The following is a 23,087-nucleotide window of genomic DNA, read 5'->3' on the forward strand; positions in this document are numbered from 1 at the left end:
TAGAAAGATTCTCTTCTGAGACAGGACATCTTTAAAAAGAGCTAGTACCAAAACAATACTATTTTGCTGATGTCCAAAACCTAGCCAATAAAAACATTTGTTCCCCAAATCAGAAATAGATTGTTAGCCATAGAATGCCTCTGCAAAACAATTCTTAAATTTTCTTTGAAATATTGTCACTAAAATTAACTGAAACTTTATTTATATGACTGTCTGTGGTTTCCATGTATGCCTAAAAAGCACAAGAAAAAGATAAAAATATCCCAGAAAGGGAAAAGCAGTCATTATGTTTGGTTTAGCTTATTTTCATATTTTTATTTTTAAAACTCATTCAAATTAAACTTCAGCATTTCTCAATAGAAGAAAAAAATGGCAATTCTTTACATAAAAAACAGAAAGAATAAGTTCAGCATCCTTTAAATTAAATTTGGGATTTGACTTACTAGTGAATTAATTGCTAAAATCCTTTTCCACAAGTCATAAAGTTTAGTCTTTAGGCTGAATACATTACCTTTCAGTTAGAATTTATAAACATCAGATATGTGCTATCTGGGGAAGGAGATGAGGCAAAAGAAATTAATTACAATATAACATTATTTCTGAACCCAGATTTGTTCTCAGATAAAATAAATAAGTGAATTTGGTTTCTATCCAATAATGCAGCATTCTTTAAACATTTCTGAGCCACAATTCTTCCAAATTATAACCCTGTTTTCAGATCTGGCATTTACACTAAGATACAAATGCTAACCATCATTTTAAGTCACTCTTAGAATACTTTCAGATCTTGGCTAGTATTAAGAGTCGAAAGACTTGAGCTTGATTCCTAGTTTTTCTGAATCTTAGCTATTAGACCTTAGTAAAATTGCTTAAACTTCCTACTCCACAGTTTACTTATTCATAAATTATATATATATTCCTGCCAATCATCTAATTTATGTGAGTTCATCATAGTCTATCAGTCCTACACAACTGTTAGATATTAACATTAATGTTATATGCTAAAAGTTGTTCTGCTGCCTTGGAAGGGATAAGATTTTTTGCCCTATAAACTTTTGGAAAAGGGTCACTACCACCCTGTAGTCAACAAACCACTTAGGTAAGCCAGATTACCTTCAATAAGACTAAAATTGTATTAGGCCAATTGGATCTTGAAGCTATTGCAGTTACTCTAGATTATACAGTATTTCACAGTTATTCAAGTTACTGTTGTTCATTTGCACAGTAGTTGCATTGCTCTAATACATGAAGTATAACACAAAACAATAAATAATAAAAAGACAAGAAAAATATAAGCTAATGATTCTATTATGTTTTAAAAATGGGCTTTGGTAGATGTTAGATAAATTTATTGTGTACTTGACAAAGCACAAATAGATACTAAAGGGTTAGAATTGCTATGAATTATAGAAAAATTAAAAGGAAAATGAAATCCCAATGTAATCCAGCAGATCAAATATTCTTGAAATATTAACTAGCCTAAAAATTATTGAAATGCTTTGCTAAGAATCAGCCAAGAAGTGATCTAGGAAAATCTTAGTTGAGGACAAGTTCTGTCTACCTCTTAGCACCTCCATTTTACTATTCAGCAGCACAGGACTCTGCTTGTTATTGGAGAGATATTGACAACACTTGAACATGGGAATGTCTTCCATACAAACAAAAAATACCATTTACTAAGTAGTAAAATCAATGTGTCTCTCCCTCATTACTGGAGAAATATCAGAGGGATCACAGTATCTATTCCCTTACCTTTCAAAACACAAAAATTATCCCCTCTCTGTCATAGCTAAAGAGCTAGTGCCAAATCATGATATTTATCTGCCCCAATGATGTCTGTTGTTCTTGAAAACTTATGAAAGTGCTTCACTGTTCATACTGTCAAATTGAGGTAATTTATATCCCTCCACGCCTTGACGTGAAGGAAGTTCTGAAAGGACCCAAGCACCAAAAGCTTTCCCCATTCAGTCATCACTGAAAAGGATGTTGAAAGAGGGTTTAAAAGCTTTAATAAATGTGGTTATTCATACCATATGGCCAATTACTAGTATTTGTTGACATGTGGGGGAGAAGAAAAAGCAATACAACAGCTCTCCAAAAAGTTACTTTTCCTTAGATCCTCACTATTTCTCCCCAGTTTTAATACCACAATTCAAGTAGGTCTACAGAACCCACAGCCACCTTTGTACAGCTGTTATAACCATCAAAGTTCAGCATCCAGAGATGTATCTTTTATCTTCAGCGAAGTAGAAATGGGCAGTCATTAGCTAGAATGATAAAATTCACACTCTTCAACATCAGTTTTATTCCTAATGGGTATTTCTCACTATGACAACAAGAAAATGAACAACTCTTCCTCTGCAGGAGGTTCTGTAAGATTGCAAACAAACAGCAATGACAGTGACAACTATAACAATACTAATGATCAATCAGCTACCTCATTTATTGAACACTTTATGAAGACACTGTTCTAAGCATTTTATGAGTGTTTTTTCCCATTTTATCTTTACAACAACCCAATGAGATTAGTACTGTTGTTATCTTCACTTTACAGATGACGAGTCTGCTGCTGTTAAGTAACCTGTCAAAAACCACGCCATGCAGCTGAGATTACAACCCAGGCAGTCTTCCCACAGCCTGCACTCTTCACTACCACACTACACCAAATGTCCTCTCGAGAAGGACTTTAAAGAACACTTCCCATATATGTGTATGTGTGTGTGTGTACATATACACACAATATGAATATATACACACACACAGTCCAGTATGTTTGAGAACCAAAACTTTATAGCCATATTGAAAAATACTTTAGTGATCATCTTTCAAGTCCCTCATTTTACCACCATGGATCTGCCACCAGGTAAAATGTCCTAGCCATTGGAAATTACACTCAACCCTTAAATTTCTTTAAAATGGCTGACAAAAATAAAGCAGTTGAATTGCACTATTATAAAGACCTATAACTAAAAAGAAAGAATTCAGATTTGTGATTTCAAGACCAAACTCAACAAGACTGGAAATCACTAAACCAACCTTTAGTTTTCTGTCTGTTTTTTGTTCTGTTTTCACCAAAACAATAACTTAGAAATTTTCAGAAAAAAAATATTTGTTTAGTGACACACTATCACTGAAGCTACTCGGCTAAGGTTTTGGCTAAAGAATCAGGAATTTTTTCAGCTTCCACGTATGTAAAGATCATCAACTTCACCTTCAGAGAAAAGTTTAAAGGGGAAAAGAACAGCAAAACAGGCATTCCAGAATCAATACGTTCAAGAGATTACTGTACTTAGACACAGAGAACAGACCATTGGTTGCCATAAGGGAGGGTGGGTGGGGGGATGGGTGAAATAGGTGAGTAGGGGAAACATTAGTGAGAATGTTTGCATCTTGATCTGGGTAATAGTTAATGTCAAAATTCATCAATCTGTACATTAAGATTTGTATATTTTATTGTATATACTTCAATTTAAAAAAATCACTGTACTTGGGGGCAGAGAGTGGGGATTATTTCTAGTACTATATTACAGTTAAATCACCAAATTATTTAATATCAACTGTGACATAAATATAACCATAAATATAACATAATAAGTATTATTATAAAAGTACAACAGTACAACACCAACTTACCAATTCAATTCCCTGTGGAAAAGGCGTATCATCCCAGTCCTTCTGTGGAAATCTCTGGATTATTTTCCCCAGACCTGCTCCTGACCCTATTAATAAAATCAAAGTGAATTAGTTATAGAATACTAAAAAATCTGAATACTCATTATATTAATACTTGCTTCTTAATGAGTATTTGTTGATCAAACCAATAAGTTGACTAAAAATGTTCAAGTTTTTAAAGACATAAAAGTATTTACCTTCTAAACTTAATATTGAAATGATAGGCAATCCCTATCTGATGGATAAGCAAAAAGAGTGACACATATAAAAAGCTAAGAAAAATAGAGGCACTGAAATCTAGAATCTCTACCGTATCCTTTGTTCCCAATAAGTAGAGCAATCTTTTCAGTATCTAAAGTTGAAACATTAAAAACTTTTCTATGGTGACATAGTAATTGTAAGTGATAAATAAAATGGTACTGTTAGCACTAAGCTTCAGTTATGAGTTATAAGCACTGTTATAAGTAACATATTTTTGACCCATAAAAAATGGCCTGGGAACTTGACCACTGTCTAGGCAGGGTTTCTCAACATCAGCACTATTTTGGCTGATAACTGTTGTGTGTGTTGGGATGAGGGGAGAGGGGAACTGTCCTGTGCATTATAGGATGTTTATCTGCATCCTTAGCCTCATCCACTACTGCTAGTAGCCTACTACACACCGCATCATTACAACCAAAATGTCTCTAGACATTACCAAATGACCCGGGGGTCAGGGTGCGGGGGACTGCTCCTGACTGAAAACCAGTGGTCTATATCATTGTTATAAAATTACCCTGTGACACTAAAGAATGGATCAACTTACAATCAAACACTGGGCATGTAATCTGTGAACAACTGGGAGATGGAAAGTACATGTTAAATCTAAATTGGTTTTTGCTTTACTTCTTTAAAAAGCTTCATGTGTTTACATATTTTATATGTTGTCCCAGCTCACTCTGAAGTAAAAAGCAACAATACTCTGATTATTTGTACATCTAACTTAAGAAAACCTTGAACACCTGATCCAATTTGTTAAAAAATTTTTAAAAATCACCCACTATCATCTGTCATTGTCATCCCTGTAATTCAACTTCCACTTGTGGGGGGAAAAAAAAGAGAGGAAACTAAACTAAAAGTGATTTATCACAAGCGCTCATTTTTCAAAATCTATCTCAAGTACAACCAATTCTGATATCCCAAGCAGAGCTAATTTAACAAATGGCTAGGTACAGACATAAGCAAATGAAAAAGACATGGCTCCTATTCTCAAGGAACTCATGATGCATTAGGAGGAAATGATCATTTGAGTACATCATGGTAAGTACAATGACAGAAGAAAACCTTGCCTGGCAGAGAAGAGAAGACCATGGAAAACCTTCTAGAAGAATTGACCATAAGCTTTTCCTTCCTTTTAGTACCATCTAAAAACATATGTGTTTAGTACCATGTGCTAGAAGCACCCAGCATACTAAATGCCTGGGACTTAGTTCACACTGAGTTAAATGTTTACTTTAATAAATTCAGTAATATTCACAAATTGTTTTAAGCTTACATCTCTCTGACATTTTAAACAAAGATAAATGCATATTATTATCTCATCATATTTAACCAGGCGTCTCTACATTGTTTGTTTAGTTCTGAAAATCATATCTAATATATTTTATTTAAGCTCAAAAACTATTTTATCATGTTAATTTGTACCAATTAGAAAATAATAAATGTTAACTGGAAAAATATTTTAAATACATAAAAACATAAAAAAGAAATCATCCATAATCATATACTTGGAGACAATTACTGTTAACATTTTGGACAATTTTATCCAAGGTTTTTGGACACATGTATTTTTTCTAGAGAATTTGGATCAAACTAAATCTAACTTGACATATTGGTTTATTACTTAACATTTTTACAATGGGCCTTTAATACTGTACATACATTTTCTAGTTTCTCACTGTTATAAACAATGATCAAAAAAATGAAGTGTCCTTTTATATACAGCTTTATTCTCATATCACTTTTACCCAGAATAATTCTTAGATATGTAACTGCTGGGGTTAAAGAATACAAAAATCTTTAAAAGACCTGCACAAAACCAAAGGACCCATCAAAAAGACATTTAACAATTTTTTTAATATCCTATGTATAAGAATGAGACTGACATTTTCATTACATCCCTACCAACTACTGCCAATTTGAAAGATGAAAAGTTCCTGATAGGCAGGAGCATAACTTTAAAAAGTTCTCCAGAAGCAAAATATTATTCACTGATTTCATGATAATCAGTGCTTCAATAAAACAAGAGCTTAGTTTGAAATGCTACTATAACATTTATAAATGTACACAGAAATATGATTCATGAGTGAGAAGCCTTTCAGTTAAATGATAATGTTTGAAAACAGAAGTTAGGTTAGAAAAAGGCATAAATAAAAATCGTAAAAAAGTATTTCACTACAAATAAAATGTGGGAAGAGCTACAATAACTTGATTTCCAAGTATCAAACACATAAATTGCTGTAGCTAACAACTTTTGGAAAGCACTCTTAACAAAAAGTGAACAAATATTTTCTGTTTCTTTTTAGGCATTTAGTGTATGATTAAACTTATTTCTCAAGTCCATATACTTTATCTGATAATGATTCTTACAGGCAATACTAGTTGTATTTAAGAATGCTAAGAAGATGACATATTACTTTGAGGAGAAAGCCACAGTAAGGGAAGATTGTTCTACAGTTAGATATCCCCATGTGGACTGATCTTTATGATAACAGGTAAAATAGGTCATGTCAATCAGAGTGGCTGTGGAAGCAGTTCCTATTTGCATTACATATTAAATGGTCCTGGGTGATTGGGTAGGGAGAGGAAGAAATTCCTCAGAAGAAAGGGATCACTTTCTAGAAAGGAGAGGTGCTAAGTAGACACTGTGATTGTCCACTGCACTATATGCAGCTAAATCTGGAAAGAGGAGAACTGGTTATTAGTCAATGCCTTCATGTTTTTCTTCCCAGGCCCTACTCTCCCATCCCATTATAAAACCAAGAAAGATGATAACCAAATGGAGTTAATATATTAAAAGGGGACCCTAAGCAGGGCACCAGCTCATTTGGAAATGGCTTTTCTTGGGGTGGGAGGGAGGGTGGAAGGTATGTATACTAGACAAAGTGCCCAAAACAAATTTAGGAAGGGTTAGGAAATACTGGCATAATCAGGCACACTTTTCCCTACTTTATGTTTGGTAACCCACTTTCCCTTGGGCCCTGGTAGGGCTGTCGGGCTACCCAGCCTAGTTTCATGGGTTAGGAAGTGACCGAAGATGATCCAGCTATCCGCCACCCCCCAGCAAAGGTTCTACTCTGGTTTTGGCCAATGATCCCAGAAGAGTCATTCTGGGGCTGCTAACTAGTATACTACAGATATGGAGTTGCTCGTAGCTCTAAGGAAGAAGTATATCTGCAGAAGAACTAAAGAATGACTAGGGGTTAATTAGGTGAAGAAGTATATTCTGCTCTACACAAAACAGAATGTATTTGATGATTGTGCCAATGACAAAAATTTATTATTTGAGTGTGCAAATTGTGTGCTTAGAGTATAGATGTAGAAAGTATATACTACTTGATTTGAACATAGACTCCGAACTTTGAGAAATGCTAGTCTAGTACTAATTCACTAAATCCTTTTATATGATATGTTTATCTGAACAACTAGATCAGAAGTTATCTACAATAGACTTTTTTATGATGTCATTGGCCCACATGCCCTTCTATGAAAATGGCACCACCCACAGTTCAAGGAAAGGCAGCAGTCATGTCAGGAGCTACAATACTACCACTTCTCTCACTAGACAGAATGAAATTACTAAATCATTTATTTGGTTATCACAATTACAGTTATGTCTGTCCCACCTCACTATAATAAAAACAATGATTTTTGACCTGTTTTGTTAACTGATGTATCCCAGGCCCTTAGAACAATTCTATATATTAGATACTTAATAAAATTCTTATTGAATAAGTGCATGGGACTATTAGGTTGGCAAGGGCATCTAAAATTGACAAGCAACTTATGACCAAAGCAACCTGACTGTAAAAGGTACTCTAGACAAATTGAATTTCTCTGCTAGGGAATTTTGAATAGAAAAAAATGAGAGACTGAGCAGCTGAAAAGATGTATCAAAATTTGCTGTCACGTAGAAAAAGCTCCAGCAACCATAGGAGGTTATGTGTAAAACCACAGTTACACAACAGCAGAAACTCTAGGCAGAGACTTGCCAGTAAAAGCAGATTAACACTACACACATGTAGAAAGAAACAGATATGCCACAGAAGAAAGGCTGTGCAGCTGTCTTAAGTACTACCTTCAGTAAACTCTGGCAGCACCATAGCATCTGTCATCAAACTTCTGAGGTAGTCTTACAACATTCCTCACTCTTAAGCTAGAACGGATCTGTATTCCTTTTTACTAGAGTCCAAAATAGAATAAGAAGCATTCTGAAAGATCAAGCACTTTCAAACTGGTAAAGGGCCTGGAAACAATTACATAAAAGGATTTAGTCAGAACATAAAAAGAAAAGTAAGAAGCACATATGAGAACTTTCTCCAAATATTTGAAGAGCTATTACATGGAAGAAAATAGGGTGGAACAAATTAAAGCCAAAGACATAATTCAAAAAAGATATTTTCTAGTCAATATAAAGGAAGAAACTTGCAAGAAGGAGAACTATCAAAAACCAGAATAAATTACTAAAGAAAGAAATGATCATAACTAGAGTTTTAGTACAAGCTTCTAGTTTTTATGGTCCAGAAATCAGTTAGAATGGTAAGAAGACAAATGCAGAAGAACTGGCAAGTAGACTACTATAGTAATTCATTTATTCAACAATAACAGTATGCCAGACCTATGTTAGGTTCCTAGGAGAGAAAGATAAAACTTGATATGAGAATATTTAGAACTTGAACTGAGGTTTTCAAAATGCAAATAAAAGGGCAGATGTAAGCACAGTATAATGACACAGTAAAGATTAGGAAAGAAAACAATATTGTTTAGAAATCAGGTCATGAGTCTAATGAAATCAGGGACAGAAAAACTAAAAATTCCACACTTGGAATAGAGATATTTCTTTTTTCTATTTTAACATAATAGCAGCATCATTTAAGTTCAATGATGAGAAATCAGTTTTTAAAGAAGCAAAATAAAAAAATAATTAATGAAGTATCCAAAAGAAAAAAGATCTTAAAAGTAGAAATTCATGGTTTAAAAAGCAATTCAAAGTTGTCTAAACGTATTCAGGCATGATGACCTCTTCTAACACAGTCTTTGTGTTTCCAATGATTTAAACACTTAGCAAAGTTTATACTCAGTCCCCATTTAACAGTGCAAGGATATATATGAATGACTGTGGGAATTTAAGTATGAACTTTCTGACTAGCTAACACATTTCAATATATATAAATCAAATAGACTAAATTTGTTACTATTTACATGCAAAAGCAGAAGTCTCTTTAGCTCTATTACTATTGAAGGGTATTTGTCTTTTGCTTACTTCACTTAGCATAATGCTAGAGGGTGAAAGAAAGACTGGAGAGACTGGTAAAAGGATACAAACTTTAAGCTCTAAGATAAAAAGTGTCACTTCAAGACATAAGTTCTACATCATAGACCATCAATAATATAGTCAAATGAAGTACATTTCCAAAAGTCAGGAATTGAGCTTCCTTGCCTTATAACGTATCTATGGATGGTATACCCATTTATAATGGGCATCAGCCATCTGAATTGTTGCAAACTCAAATAAGAATAAAGTTTAAGAGATACTTGCCCAAACTTGTACTTCCTTCACAATAAACTGCATGAACATCGAACCTGTGTGGAACTCACCCACAAGAGCCTGGGGTGATCTATGTATACATGTTGTGTTTCTGAGTATAATAAATTGGGCTTTGACCATAAAAAAAAAAAAAAAAAAAGTGTCACTTCAACACCCACTTATGATAAAAGTTCTCTACAAAGTGAGTATAGAAGAAAAATTCCTCAACATAATAAAGATAATATGTGACAAATCTCCAGCTAACATCATACTAAATGGTGAAAAGCTGGAAGTAATCCTATAGGATCAGGAAAGAGATGAGAATGCTCATTCAACATAGCATTGGAAATCCTAGCCATAGCAATAAAACAAGAAAAAGATAAAAAGAAATTCAAATCAGAGAAGAAGTAAAACTGTTACCACTTGCAGACAACATGATATATATAGAAAACCTTAAAGATTCCACCAAAAAAGTATTAGAAATAATCAACAAATTCAGTAAAGTTTCAGAATAAAAAATCAATATACAAAAACTTGTTGCATATCCATTTACTAATAATGAAATACCAGAAGAAGAAAATAATTGGAATGGTGTAAAGAAAGCAACATGGGACATGAGACAGAAACTACCTCCCAAAATCACATATAATATGAAAGTATAACAAATACAACTAATCCTGAAAAAGCAATAGGAAAGAAGGCTGCAACAGACTGCCTACACCTGGGGAACAGAGCAGACCTCATGAAAAGGGTGAAGTACCAAAGCTGAGATCCAGTGGAACCTGAGCCCTTCCCCTACCCCAGCTCACCAGTGGGAGGAAGAGAAACGGTGCAAGGAGGGGATGGAGGCCTAGGACTGCTGCACACCTAGCTCTGGAGATCTTCTCTGGGAGCATGAACCTATATTACATGGTGCACAGGAGATTACTGGGGTTCAAAAGCTAAGACAGGCAGAATACTTAGAGAGACTGAGATTCCAGCCACTTGTGGAGAACAGGTACCCAAAACCAGCTGTGCTGGGACAAAAGAAAGGTGGGCACTTTGAGAGACTTCTTAACAGTAAGAGGGCTGCTAAAAGGGCAAGGACTGCACAGAGCTTGCTGCACAGGAGATAGGACAGGTGGACAAATTTGTCTGGCGCACTCAGCCCAGCAAGTTGGGAACTTTCAGGAGCTACAGACGCTGCATCCCCCTAGCAAGCAATGCACCTATGAGGCCCCCCAATGCAACACACAGCCTGCCGATCCCTCCTCCTGGCCACACCATTTTGCAAACCAGCTGCTAACACCACAATACCAGGCCAGCAAGAGGGTGGCCCCACCTACAGCATCTACAAGTGCATAGCATAGAGGCTCCTCCCTGCATGCTCAGCCTACTAGCCCTGGCAATGGAGACAGGCACTGCAGCTGGGAAGCAGGAAAGAGGTCTTTCCTCCCAGCAGGCACCAGCATCGCTTTCCTGAGACCCTCAACATTGCTCCACAGGCTGAGCAGCTCCAGAGACTAGAGCTTCTGAGCACTAGAGGGCACCAACTACAAATATGAAATGTCAAAGGGACCTGGTTCAAACCAAAATCCCACAAAAAACAGAAAGAGGGCCAAGTGAAATGGAGCTCAGCAATCTTCCTGAAAGAGATTTCAAAATATAAAACATAAACATGCTCATGGAGCTACAAAAAAATATTCAAGACCTAAGGGAGGAATTCAAAAATGAGAAATAAACTTTGAAAAATACAATATCTAAAATGAAACATACAATGAAAGGATTTAAAAGCAGACTAGATGAAATACAGGAGATGGTAAATGCAATAGAAATTAGACAACAGGAATACAAAGAAGCTGAGGCACAGAGAGAAAAAAGGAACTATAGGAATAAAAGAATATTAAGAAAACTCTGTGACAAACCAAACAAAACAATATTTGCATTATAGGGGTACCAGAAGAAGAAGAGAGAGTAAAAAATGATAGAAAATATCTTTGAGTAGGTAATTTCTGAATACTTCCCCTATCTGGGGAAGGAGATAACCTCTCAGGACATGGAAGTGCACAGATCACCCAACACAAGGAACCCAAGGAAGACAACACCAAGATAAAATGGCAAAGATCAAGGATAAGGACAGACTATTAAAAGCAGCCAGAGAGAGAAAAAAGATCACATACAAAGGAAAACCCATCAGATTTCTCAGCAGAAACCTTACAGATCAGAAGGGATTAGCATGATATATTAAATGCAATGAAGCAGAAGGACCTTAAACCAAGAATACTCTACCAAGCAAAATTATACTTAAAATCGGAGGGAGGGATTAGACAATTTTCTTATTAGCAAAAGTTGGATTTACATCCCACAAACTGTCTCTATGGTGTATTTTGGAGAGACGGAAGTGTTCCTAAGGCTAAACAGCAGTGACCAGAGAAAATAAAACCACAGTAAAGAAAGTAGACCAATTAATTACTAAGCAAATGCAAAATTAAATCAGCTACCCTCAAAGTAAGTCAAGGGATAGACAAAGAGTACAAAATATGATACCTAATATATAAAGAATGGAGAAAAGCAAAAAGGAGGGAAAAAATAAAGAACTTTTAGACTGTGTTTGTAATAGCATACTAAGTGAGTTAAGTTAGAGAAGTTACCTTTGAACCTTTGATAACCACAAATATAAAGCCTGCAATGGCAGTTCAGTACATACCTACCATTAATCACCCTAAATGTAAATGGACTGAATGCACCAATCAAAAGACAGAGAGTTACTGAATGGATAAAAAAAAACAAGACCCATCTATATGCTGCCTAGAAGAGACTTACTTCAAACCCAAAGACATACCAGACTGAAAGATGGAAAAAGATATTTCATGCAAATAATAGGGAGAAAAAAGCAGGAGTTGCAGTACTGGTGTCAGACAAAATAGACTTCAAAACAAAGAAAGTAACAAGAGACAAAGAAGGACATTACATAATGATAAAGGGGTCAATCCAACAAGAGGATTTAACCATTATAAATATCTATGCACACAACACAAGAGCACCTACATATGTGAAACAAATACTAACAGAATTAAAGGAGGAAACAGATTGCAACACTTCCATTTAAGGAGACTTTAACACACAACTCACACCAATAGAGTGTTCAACCAGACAGAAAATAAATAAGGGAACAGAGACACTGAACAATACATTAGATCAAATGGACTTAACAGGTATCTAAAGAACATTCTACCCAAAAGCAGCAGGATACACATACTTCTCAAGTGCACATGGAACATTTTCAAGAATAGATCATATAAGAGGCCACAAAAAGAGCTTCCCTGAATTCAGAAGGATTGAAATTGTACCAACCAGCTTATCAGACAACAAAAGTATAAAACTAGAAATAAATTATGCAAAGAAAACAAAAAACCCCACAAATACATGGAGGTTTAACAACATGCTCCTAAATAACCAATGGATGGATGACCAAATAAAAACAGAGATCAAGCAATATATAGAGACAAATGGCAACAACAATTCAACACTGCAAAATCGGTGGGATGCAGGGAAGGCCATGCTAAGAGGGAAGTATACTACAATACAGGCTTACCTCAGGAAAGAAGAATCCCATATAAACAATCTAAACTAACAATTAATGAAACTAGAATAAGAAGAACAAATGAGGCCCAAAGTCATTAGAAGAAGGGACATAATAAAGATTAGAGCAGAAATAAATAAAATCAAGAAGAATAAAACAATAGAAAGAATCAATGAAAGCAGGAGCTCATTCGAGAAAATAAACCAAACAGATAAACCCCTAGCCAGATTTATCAAGAAAAAGAATGAGTCTACATACATAAACAGAATCAGAAATGAGACAGGAAAAATCACTACAGACACCACAGAAATACAAAGAATTATTAGAGAATATTATGAAAATTATATGCTAAAAAACTGTATAACCTAGAAGAAATGCACAACTTTTTAGAAAAATACAACTTTCCAAGACACCCAGGAAAAAATAGAAAATCTGAACAAACCCATTACAAGCAACAAAATTGAATTGGCAATAAAAACACTATAAGAACAGAACTACTGAACCAGATGGCTCCTGAGCTGAATTTTATCAAACATTTAGTGAAGACCTAATACCCTTCCTCCTTAAAGATTACCAAAAAGCAGAAAAGAAGGGAATATTTCCAAACTCATTCTATGAGGCCAGCATCACTCTAACACACAAAAAAAACAGGAACAGACACCACAAAAAAAAGAAAATTACAGACCACATACATGATGAACATTGATGCAAAAATATTCAACAAAATATTAACAAATCAAATTCAAAAATACATCAAAAAGATCATCCATCATGAACTAGGATTTATTCCAGAGATGCAAGGATGGTAGAATATTCAAAAATCCATCAATGTCATATACCACATCAATGAAAAGGATAAAATTCACACAATCATCTCCACAGATGCTGAAAAAGAATTCAACAAAATTCAACATCAATTCATGATAAAAACCCTCAACAAAATGGGTATAGAAGGCAAGTACCTTAACATAATAAAGGGCATATATGACAGACCCACAGCCAACACCATACTTAACAGCGAGAAGCTTTTCCTTCAAGATCAGGAACAAGACAAGGAAGCCCACTCTCACCACTTTCATTCAACATAGTTCTGGAGGTCCTAGCCATGACAACACAAAGAAATTAAAAGCATCTAGATTGGTAAGGAAGAGGTTAAACTGTCACTGTTTGCAGATGACATGATATTGTACATAAAAGCTCTAAAGAATCCACCCCCAAAACTACTAGATCTAATACCTGAATTCAGCAAAGTTGCAGGATACAAAATGAATACACAAAAATCTGTTGCATTCCTATATACTAATGATGAACTAGGAGAAAGAGGAATCAGGAAAGCAATTCCAATCACAACTGCATCAGAAAGAATACAATACCTAGGAATAAACCTAACCAAGGAAGTGAAAGACCTATACCCTGAAAAGTACAAGACACTCATGAAAGAAATGAAAGAAGATACCAATAAATGGAAATACATCCCCATGCTCCTGGATAGGAAGAATTAATGCTGTCAAAATGGCCATCCTGTCTAAAGCAATCTATAGATTCAATGCAATCCCTATCAAAATACGAACAGTATTCTTCAATAAACTAGAGCAAATAGTTCTAAAATTCATATGGAACCACAAAAGACCCCCACCCAAATAGCCAAAGCAATCCTGAGAAGGAAGAATAAAGTGAGGGGGGTGGTTTACTCTCCCTGACTTCAAGCTCTACTACAAAGCCACAGTAATCAAGACAATTTGTTATTGGCACAAGAACAGATCCATAGATCAATGGAACAGAATAGAGAGCCCAGATATAAACCAAGCATATAAGGTCAATTAATATATGATAAAGGATCATGGACATAAAATGGGGAAAAGACAGCCTCTTCAGCAACTGATATTGGCAAAACTGGACAAGTAAGAGAATGAAACCGGATTACTGTCTAACACCATATACAAAAGTAAACTCAAAGTGGATCAAAGACTTGAATGTAAGTCATGAAACCATAAAACTCTTAGAAGACAACATAGGCAAAAATCTCTTGAATAAAAACGAGAGTTTTTTTTAATACATCTGCTCAGGCAAAGGAAACTAAAGCAAAAATGAACAAATGGAACTACATCAAGCTAAAAAGCTTCAATACAGCAAAGGACACCATCAGTAGGACAAAAAGACATCTTACAGCATGGGAGAATGTATTTGTAAACAACATATCTGACAGAGATTAACATCCAAAATATATAAAGAACTCACATGTCTCAACAACTAAAAAGCAAATAACCCAATTAAAAATGGGCAGAGTATATGAACAGACACCCCCAAAGAAGAAATTCAGATGACCAACAGGCACATGAAAAGATGCTCCTCATTGCTAATTGCAGGGAAATGCAAATTAAAACCACAATGAGATCACCTCACACCAGTTAGGACGGCCAACATCCAAAAGACAATCAACAACAAATGCTGGTGAGGATGTGGAGAATGGGGAACCCTCCTATACTGCTGGTGGGAATGTAAGCTAGTTCAACCATTGTGGGAAGCAATATGGAGGTTACAGAAATACCATTTGACTCAGAAATTTCTAGGAATTTCCCAAAGGAAACAAGATCTCAGATTCAAAAAGACATATGCACCCCTATGTTCATTGCTACACTATTTACAACAGCCAAGATAGGGAAGCAACCTAAGTGTCTATCTGTAGATGAATGGATAAAGAAGATGTGGTAAATATGTACAATGGAATATTATTCAGCCATAAGAAGAAAACAAATCCTACCATTTGCAACAACATGGATGGAACTAGAGGATATTATGCTCAGTGAAATAAGCCAGGCAGAGAAAGCCAAGTGCCAAATTATTTCCCTCATTTGTGGAGCATAATAAGGAAGCAAAACTGAAGGAACAAAACCAACAGCAGCCTCATAGACTACCAAAGAGGAGAGGTGGTGGAGGGTGGATGGGGACGGAGGGAGAAGGGGATTGAGAAGTATTATGATTGTTACATATGTTGTGTGGGGGCATCTCAGGAAAGACAGTGTAGCACAGACAAGACAAGTAGTGACTCTGTGGCAGCTTACTATACTGATAGACTGTGACTTCAATGGGATATGGGTGACTTGATAATATGGGTAAATGTATTAACCACATTTTTATGTGAAACCTTCATAAGAGTGTATATCAGATATCTTAATAAAAAAAAGAAAAAGAAAAGAATCTTATTTACAATTACATAAAAAAGAAACTATCTTGGAATAAATTCAACCAAGGAGGTAAAAGACCTGTAGTCTGAAAACTATAAAACAATGATAAAAGACATTGAAAGAGACACAAATAAATGGAAAGATATTCCATACTTATGGGTTGGAAGAATTAATACTGTTAAAGTGTTCATATTACCTAAAGCCATCTACACATTTAGTGCAATCCTGTCAAAATTTTAATGGCATTTTTCACTGAAATAGAATGAATAATCCTAAAATCTATATAACCACAAAAGACCATGAATAGCCACAGTAATCTTGAGAAAGAAGTATGCTGGAGGTAACACACTCCATGATTGCAAACTCTATTTCAAAACTATTATAATCCAAACAGTATAGTATTGACATAAAAATGGAAACACAGATAATGAAACAGAATAGAGAGTCCAGAAATCAACCTATTCCATTATGTTTGATTATTTTACAACAAAGGAGCCAAGACTGTACAATGGGAAAGAGCAATATCTTCAATAAATTGTGCTGGAAAACTGGACAGCCACATGCACACAAACCAAAAACATGAAACCAGACTATTATCTTACACCACACACAAAAATCAACTCAAAATGGATTTAAACCTTGATCATAAGACCTGGTATCATAAAACTCCTAGAAAAAAATATAGGCAGTAAGGTCCTTGACACTGGTCTTAGCAATGATTTTTTTGGATTTTACATCGAAAACAAAGGTAAAAGAGGCAAAAATAAACAAGCAGGACTACATCAAACTAAAAAACTTCAGCACAGCAAAGGAAAAAACCACTAATGAGAAGGTAATGTACCAACTGGGAGAAAATACTTTCAAGTCATATATCTGACAAGGGGTTAATATCTAAAATATACAAAGAACTCATACAACTTACAGCAAAAAATAAACAAATCTCATTTTTAAAAATGGGCAGAGGCTCTCAACAGACATTTTTCCAAAGAAGACATACAGATGGAAAACAGGTACGTGAAAAGGTGGGCAGAATCACTGATCATCAGGGAAAAGGGAAATGCGTATTGAAGCTATGATGAAATATCACTTCACACCTGTTAGAATGGCTATTATGAAAAAGACAAGAAATAACCAGTGTTGATGAGTATGTGGAGAAAAGGGAGTCCTCATGCACTATTAGTAAGGATGTAAATTGGTGCAGCCACTGTAAAAAATATACAAAGTTTCCTCAAAAAATTAAAAACCAAACTACCATATGATTCAGCAATCCTACTTCTGGGTATTTAAATGAAAACACTAACTCAAAAAGATATATGCATCCCCACGTTCACTGCAGCATTATTTACATAGCCAAGAAAATGGAAGCAAACTTAAGTGTCTGTCAGAAGGTAAATGAATAAAGAAAACAGTGTGTGTGCGTGTGTGTATACAATGGAACATATTCAGACATAAAAAAACAAGGAACTCTTGCCATTTATGACATGGATGGGTCATGAGAGCATTATGCTAAGTGAAGTAAGTCAGACAAAGAGAAATATTGTATGATCTCACATGTAGAATCCAAAAAATAATAATAATAATAATAAAAATAATCTTAGCTCACAAATAATAGAGAACAGAGTGATGGCTGTCAACAGCAGAGGGTGGGGGTAATAGGAGAAATGAGTGAACTGGGTCAAAAGGTACAAAATTCCAGTTATAAGACACATAAGTCCTGGGGACATAAAATACAGCATGCTGAATACAATTAATAATACTGTATTACATATTTCAAAGTTGTTAAGACAATAAACTTTAATAGTTCTCACAAGAAACTAGACTTTTCATGGTAATCATTTCTCAATATATACAAACAGAATCATACACACATAAAATTAATAAAATGTTATATATCAGTTGTACCTATATTTAGGTACAATGACTAAAATAGCATTAAGACAGCACAAGTGAACTGGCATAAAGACAGACATAAAACCAACAGAACAGAATAGAGAACTCAGAAATAAATCCTCACATATATGAGTCAAAGGTGCCAAGGCTACACAATGGAGAGAGGATAGTCTCTTCAACAAGTAGTTCTGGGAAAACTTGGTATCAACATGCAAAAGAATCAAGTTTGAATTTTACATTACACTGCATGTAAAAATGAACTAAAAATGGATTAAAGACCAAAACCTAAGACCTAAAACTATAAAACATCTAGAAGAAAACATAGGGAAAAAGCTTCATGACACTGGATTTGGCAATGATTTCTCAGGTGTGACACCAAAAGCACAAACAACCCAAGGAAAAATAGGCAAATGGGACTACATCAAATTTAAAACCTTCTGCACAGCAAAAGAATCAACACACTGAAACCCAACCTGCATAATGGGAGAAGATATTTCTAAGTCATTTATCTGATAAGGGGTTAATATCAAGAATACAAAAGAACTCCAACAACAAAACCCTCAAATAATCCAATCAAAAATAGGCAAGAGTTGAATAGACATTTCTGTCAAGAAGGCATACAAATGATCAATAGGTATATGAAAAGATGTTCAAAATAACTAATGATTTGAGAAATGCAAATCAAAAGCACAGAGATGTCACTCCATACAGATTAGAAAAACCACTATCAAAGTCCCAGAAAATAACAAGTACTGGCAACGATGTAGAGAAAATGCAACCCTTGTGCACTGTTGGTTAGAATATAAAATGGTACAGCCATTAGGGAAAAGAGTACAGAGTTTCCTTAAAAAATATAAAATAGTATTACCATAGGATACAGCAATTCTACTTCTGGGTATGCATTCAAAAGAACTGAAAACAGGAAGATTGGAGACTGACGAGAATTAGGCTTGGGGTGGATTAATGATTGTGCATTGAGCATTGACTCCCCTATACAGAATTTTATTGTTGTTAACAACCATTTGATCAATAAATATGAGATGCCCTCTCAAAAAAAAAAGAACTGAAAACAGGATCTCAAAGAGGTATTTGCACAACCATGTCCACTACAACATTATTTACAAGAACCAAGAAGTGAAAGCAACCAAAACATCCATTAACAGATGAATAAAGAAAATGTATTATATACAAACAATGGAATATTATTCAATCTTTAAAGAGAAGGGAATTCTTTCATATGCTACAATATAAATGAATTTTGAGGACATTAGGCTAAGTTAAATTAGCCAGTCACAAAAAGACAAATACCAGATGATTCCATTTTTATATGGTATGTAAAGCAGTCAAACTCTTAGAAACAGAAAGTATAATGGCAGTTGCCAAGGGCTTGGTGAAGCAGGTTAAAGGGAAGAATTGTTCAATGGACATACAGATTCCATTTTGCAAGATGAAGAAACTGTTGGAAATAATGTACTATATGGTACATACATAGTAGTTAATGCTACTGTACTGTACACTTAAAAATGTTTAAGATGGTAAAATTTTTGTTATGCATTTTTTTAACACAATTTTTAAAACAAGGACAGCACAACCAAATGTTTGTTGACAACAGAACAACATAACTAGGTGAAAAAGTTAGAAGAAAACCATTAACATCCACAAGACTTGCAAAGTACCCACATCTGTACAGGAATAAGAATGAAGCAACAATAAAGGCTTAAGAACAGAAGACATGAGAATAGGAGAATCCCAAAGTAGCCAAGAATTATTGATTGGAAAGGCAAATAGCCAATCTGAGAACAGCAGCTGAAAACAGAAGAATAAGGATAACACTTCTGCAACAAGGACTAAAACTGCTGCTGCAGCTTATAACCCGAGTCTATCCTCGAGAAACTACAGGGTGTAGAATCAAAACTGAGCAGGAAAGGACTTATGCTACTTAAATTAAAAGTTTACAGTAAAACTACAGAAATCAAGGCAATATAGTAGAGCCAACAGAACCAATAAATAAATCATATTAACAGACAATAAAAGAAAAATCACATACCTATCTCTAAAAGTAGAAAAAGCATTTGACAGAATTTGATACCCATTCACAATAAAAACACTCAGCAAAGTACAAATGAAACTTCTTCTATATGACAGAGAACATTTATAAAAAGCCTATGGCTAACATCACACACTCTGTTAAAGACTGAGTGTTTTCCCATTAAAATTCAGAAAAAATGTCCACTATTATGATTTCTATTCAACACTGTACTCAAAGTCGTAACCAGTGCAATAAAGCAAAAAAAAAAAAAAGACATAAAAGGTATAACAGATGGGAAGAGTAGAAGAAATATTGTTCTTTAAAAGAAATCTTTAAAAAGGTACTAGAACTAATAAATGAGTATAGCAAGACCTTAAATAGTCAATATTTTAAAAAAGAATGTTTCTATATACTAGATATTTCTATGTACTACAAATAGACATAAAAATTTTTTTAATTGTAAGCCAGTGGTACACATACACAATGGAATATTATTCAGCCATAAGAAGAAAAATCCTACCATTTGCAACAACATGGATGGAGCTAGAGGGTATTGCACTGTGAAATAAGCCAGGAGGAAAAGACAAGTACCAAATGATTTCACTTTTCTGTGGAGTATAACAACAAAGCAAAACTGAAGGAACAAAACAACAGCAGACTCACAGAACCCAAGAATGGACTAGCAGTTACCAAAGGAAAAGGGGTTGGGGAGGGTGGGTGGGAAGGGAGGGATAAGGGGATTAAGGGGTATTATGATTAGCGCACATAAGATAGGGGGACACGGGGAAGGCAGCAGAGCATAGAGAAGACAAGTAGTGACTCTATAACATCTTACTATGCTGATGGACAGTGACTGTTATGGAGTATGGGGTGAGGCCTTGATAATAGGGGGGAATGTAGTAACCACAATGTTGTTTATGTGAAACCTGAGCATAAGATTGTATATCAATGATACCTCAATAATGTATATATATATAATACATATATACATTATATATATGTATTATATATATATATTATATATATATTATACATATTATATGCCATACCATCAAAAACCATGAAATATTTAGGGCCACTAACACATAAATGAATTTTTTAAATGTGGTATATCCATAAAACAGAATATTACTCAGCACTGAAAAGGAAAAAGCCTGCTGATATTTGCAACAACATGGATAAATCCGCAAACAGTTGTGCTGAACAAAAGAAGTCAAACACAAGTACATACTGTAGGATTCTGCTCATATAAAATTGCAGAAAAGACAACTCTAATCTCTAGTGATTGAAAGTAGATGAGTGGTTTCCCAGGGCTGGGAATGCGTATTTGGAATTGATTTGAGTGAAAGGAGGGCAAAATATTTTTTTTGAGTGATGGAAATTTTGTTTTTTTACACTGCAGTGGTGTTTATACTTCTGCTACCAGATTGAAGACAAACTGGGAGAAATACATCTTCTCTAAATTTTGTCTATAAGTCAGAATGGAATGGATCAAATCTATGAAAAGGATGAGAGTCCTGGTACAACACATCTATAAACCTTTCCTCCTATAATAGTTCTCCCTACATTTGAACATTCTCTTCTACTCAATGTTTGGATAGATATTGTGACACAAGTGTGCAGTATCTCAAGGCAGCCTATTCTATTTTGGGATGATTATCATAGAAGATCTTTGTGACAAACTAACTAGTCATAACCAATCTATTTATTTTTTTAAAATGGCATTAAATACATTATATGAAAAAAACTGAGAAGACAACTGTGTCTGTTAAAATTTAAGGAGAATAAGTATTTCTCTTTTCTGGCTCTCTTTATATATACCTTTTGCTTTTTAATCATGAAATAGTTAGGTATATTTAGATGAATTTGAATAATCTAAACTCTTCCTAAGCCCCAGAAGATAGGAAACATATATAATTACTAGGTGTACTAGGTTAAACGGTGTACGCTAAAGATTCATATCTACCTGGAAACTCAGAATGATACGTTATTTGGAAATAAGGTCTTAGAAGATGTACTTAGTTAAGATGAGGTCATACGGGATTGGAATGGGCCCTAACCCAATGACTGGTGCCCTGATAATAAAAAGAGCTGGACATACAGACAGACATGCAGGGAAAACACCATGTGAAGACAAAAGCAGAGACTAGTGTGTTACAGTTTCAAGTGAAAGAATGCCAAGAATTGTAGGCAACCACCAAAAGCTAGGAAGAAGCATGGAACAGATTCTCCCTCAGAACTTTCCAGATTTTGGTTTGCAACACCTTGATTTTGGTTTTCCAGTCACTAAAACTATGAGAATAAATTTCTGTTGTTTTAAGCTACCCCATTTGTAGTACTTTTGTTACAGCAGCCCTAGGAAACAAAAATATTTGGTAATAAATATTTCATTACATTAACATGCATTTCATTTTGTTGACATGAAAGAAAATCTAGAGAAAAAAATTCATTTTGTTATAATATCTATCTGTCGGTCACACAGTTCTCCTTCTTGGGGATACTGGATAAATTTAGTCCTATTTCTACATGCTAGTTCTTCAAATATTTGAATATAACTAACCAAAAATCTTGTCTCCTTCCTCCTTCTCCACACCTCTCCCTCCATGCTCCAAGCTTCTCTTTTTCAACTCTAAATATTCTCAATTTGTCCCACAGATTCCAATATATTTTATTCACATGGTTATGAACATGGATTGGGATCCAGACTACCTGCATTCTAATCTTTAATCCAATTTACTTGTTAACACAACCCTGGGAAAACTGCATTACCTCTCTGTGCTTCACTTTCTCCCTTGCATAAATGGGAGAACTCTTAAGAGTTCTTGTGAGGAAAGACATGAGTTCATATAGATGTATAGTGTTTCAACAAGTGTTTAGTACATGGTAAACACTATACAAATGTTTATGATAATGATGATACCATGATGATTATAACAAAATGAGTGTGTGCCAGTTTGAATAGTA

The 23,087-nt window shown here is 34.7% G+C and overlaps 1 protein-coding gene across 4 annotated transcripts in view; it reads right to left on the bottom strand.

The window, feature by feature from the left end:
* SBF2 (SET binding factor 2) overlaps positions 1-23,087 on the bottom strand; it is a 555,796-nt gene that overhangs the window by 424,956 nt on the left and 107,753 nt on the right. For all 4 annotated transcript variants that reach the window (XM_037026339.2, XM_037026341.2, XM_037026338.2 and 1 more), the window contains exon 2: positions 3,634-3,719. In XM_037026339.2, coding sequence (XP_036882234.2) covers positions 3,634-3,719 — 86 coding nt within the window. The remainder of the gene's footprint in view (positions 1-3,633; positions 3,720-23,087) is intronic.

This window comes from Manis javanica, chromosome 11, assembly GCF_040802235.1.
Source record: "Manis javanica isolate MJ-LG chromosome 11, MJ_LKY, whole genome shotgun sequence".
Taxonomy (NCBI): Eukaryota; Metazoa; Chordata; class Mammalia; order Pholidota; family Manidae; genus Manis; species Manis javanica.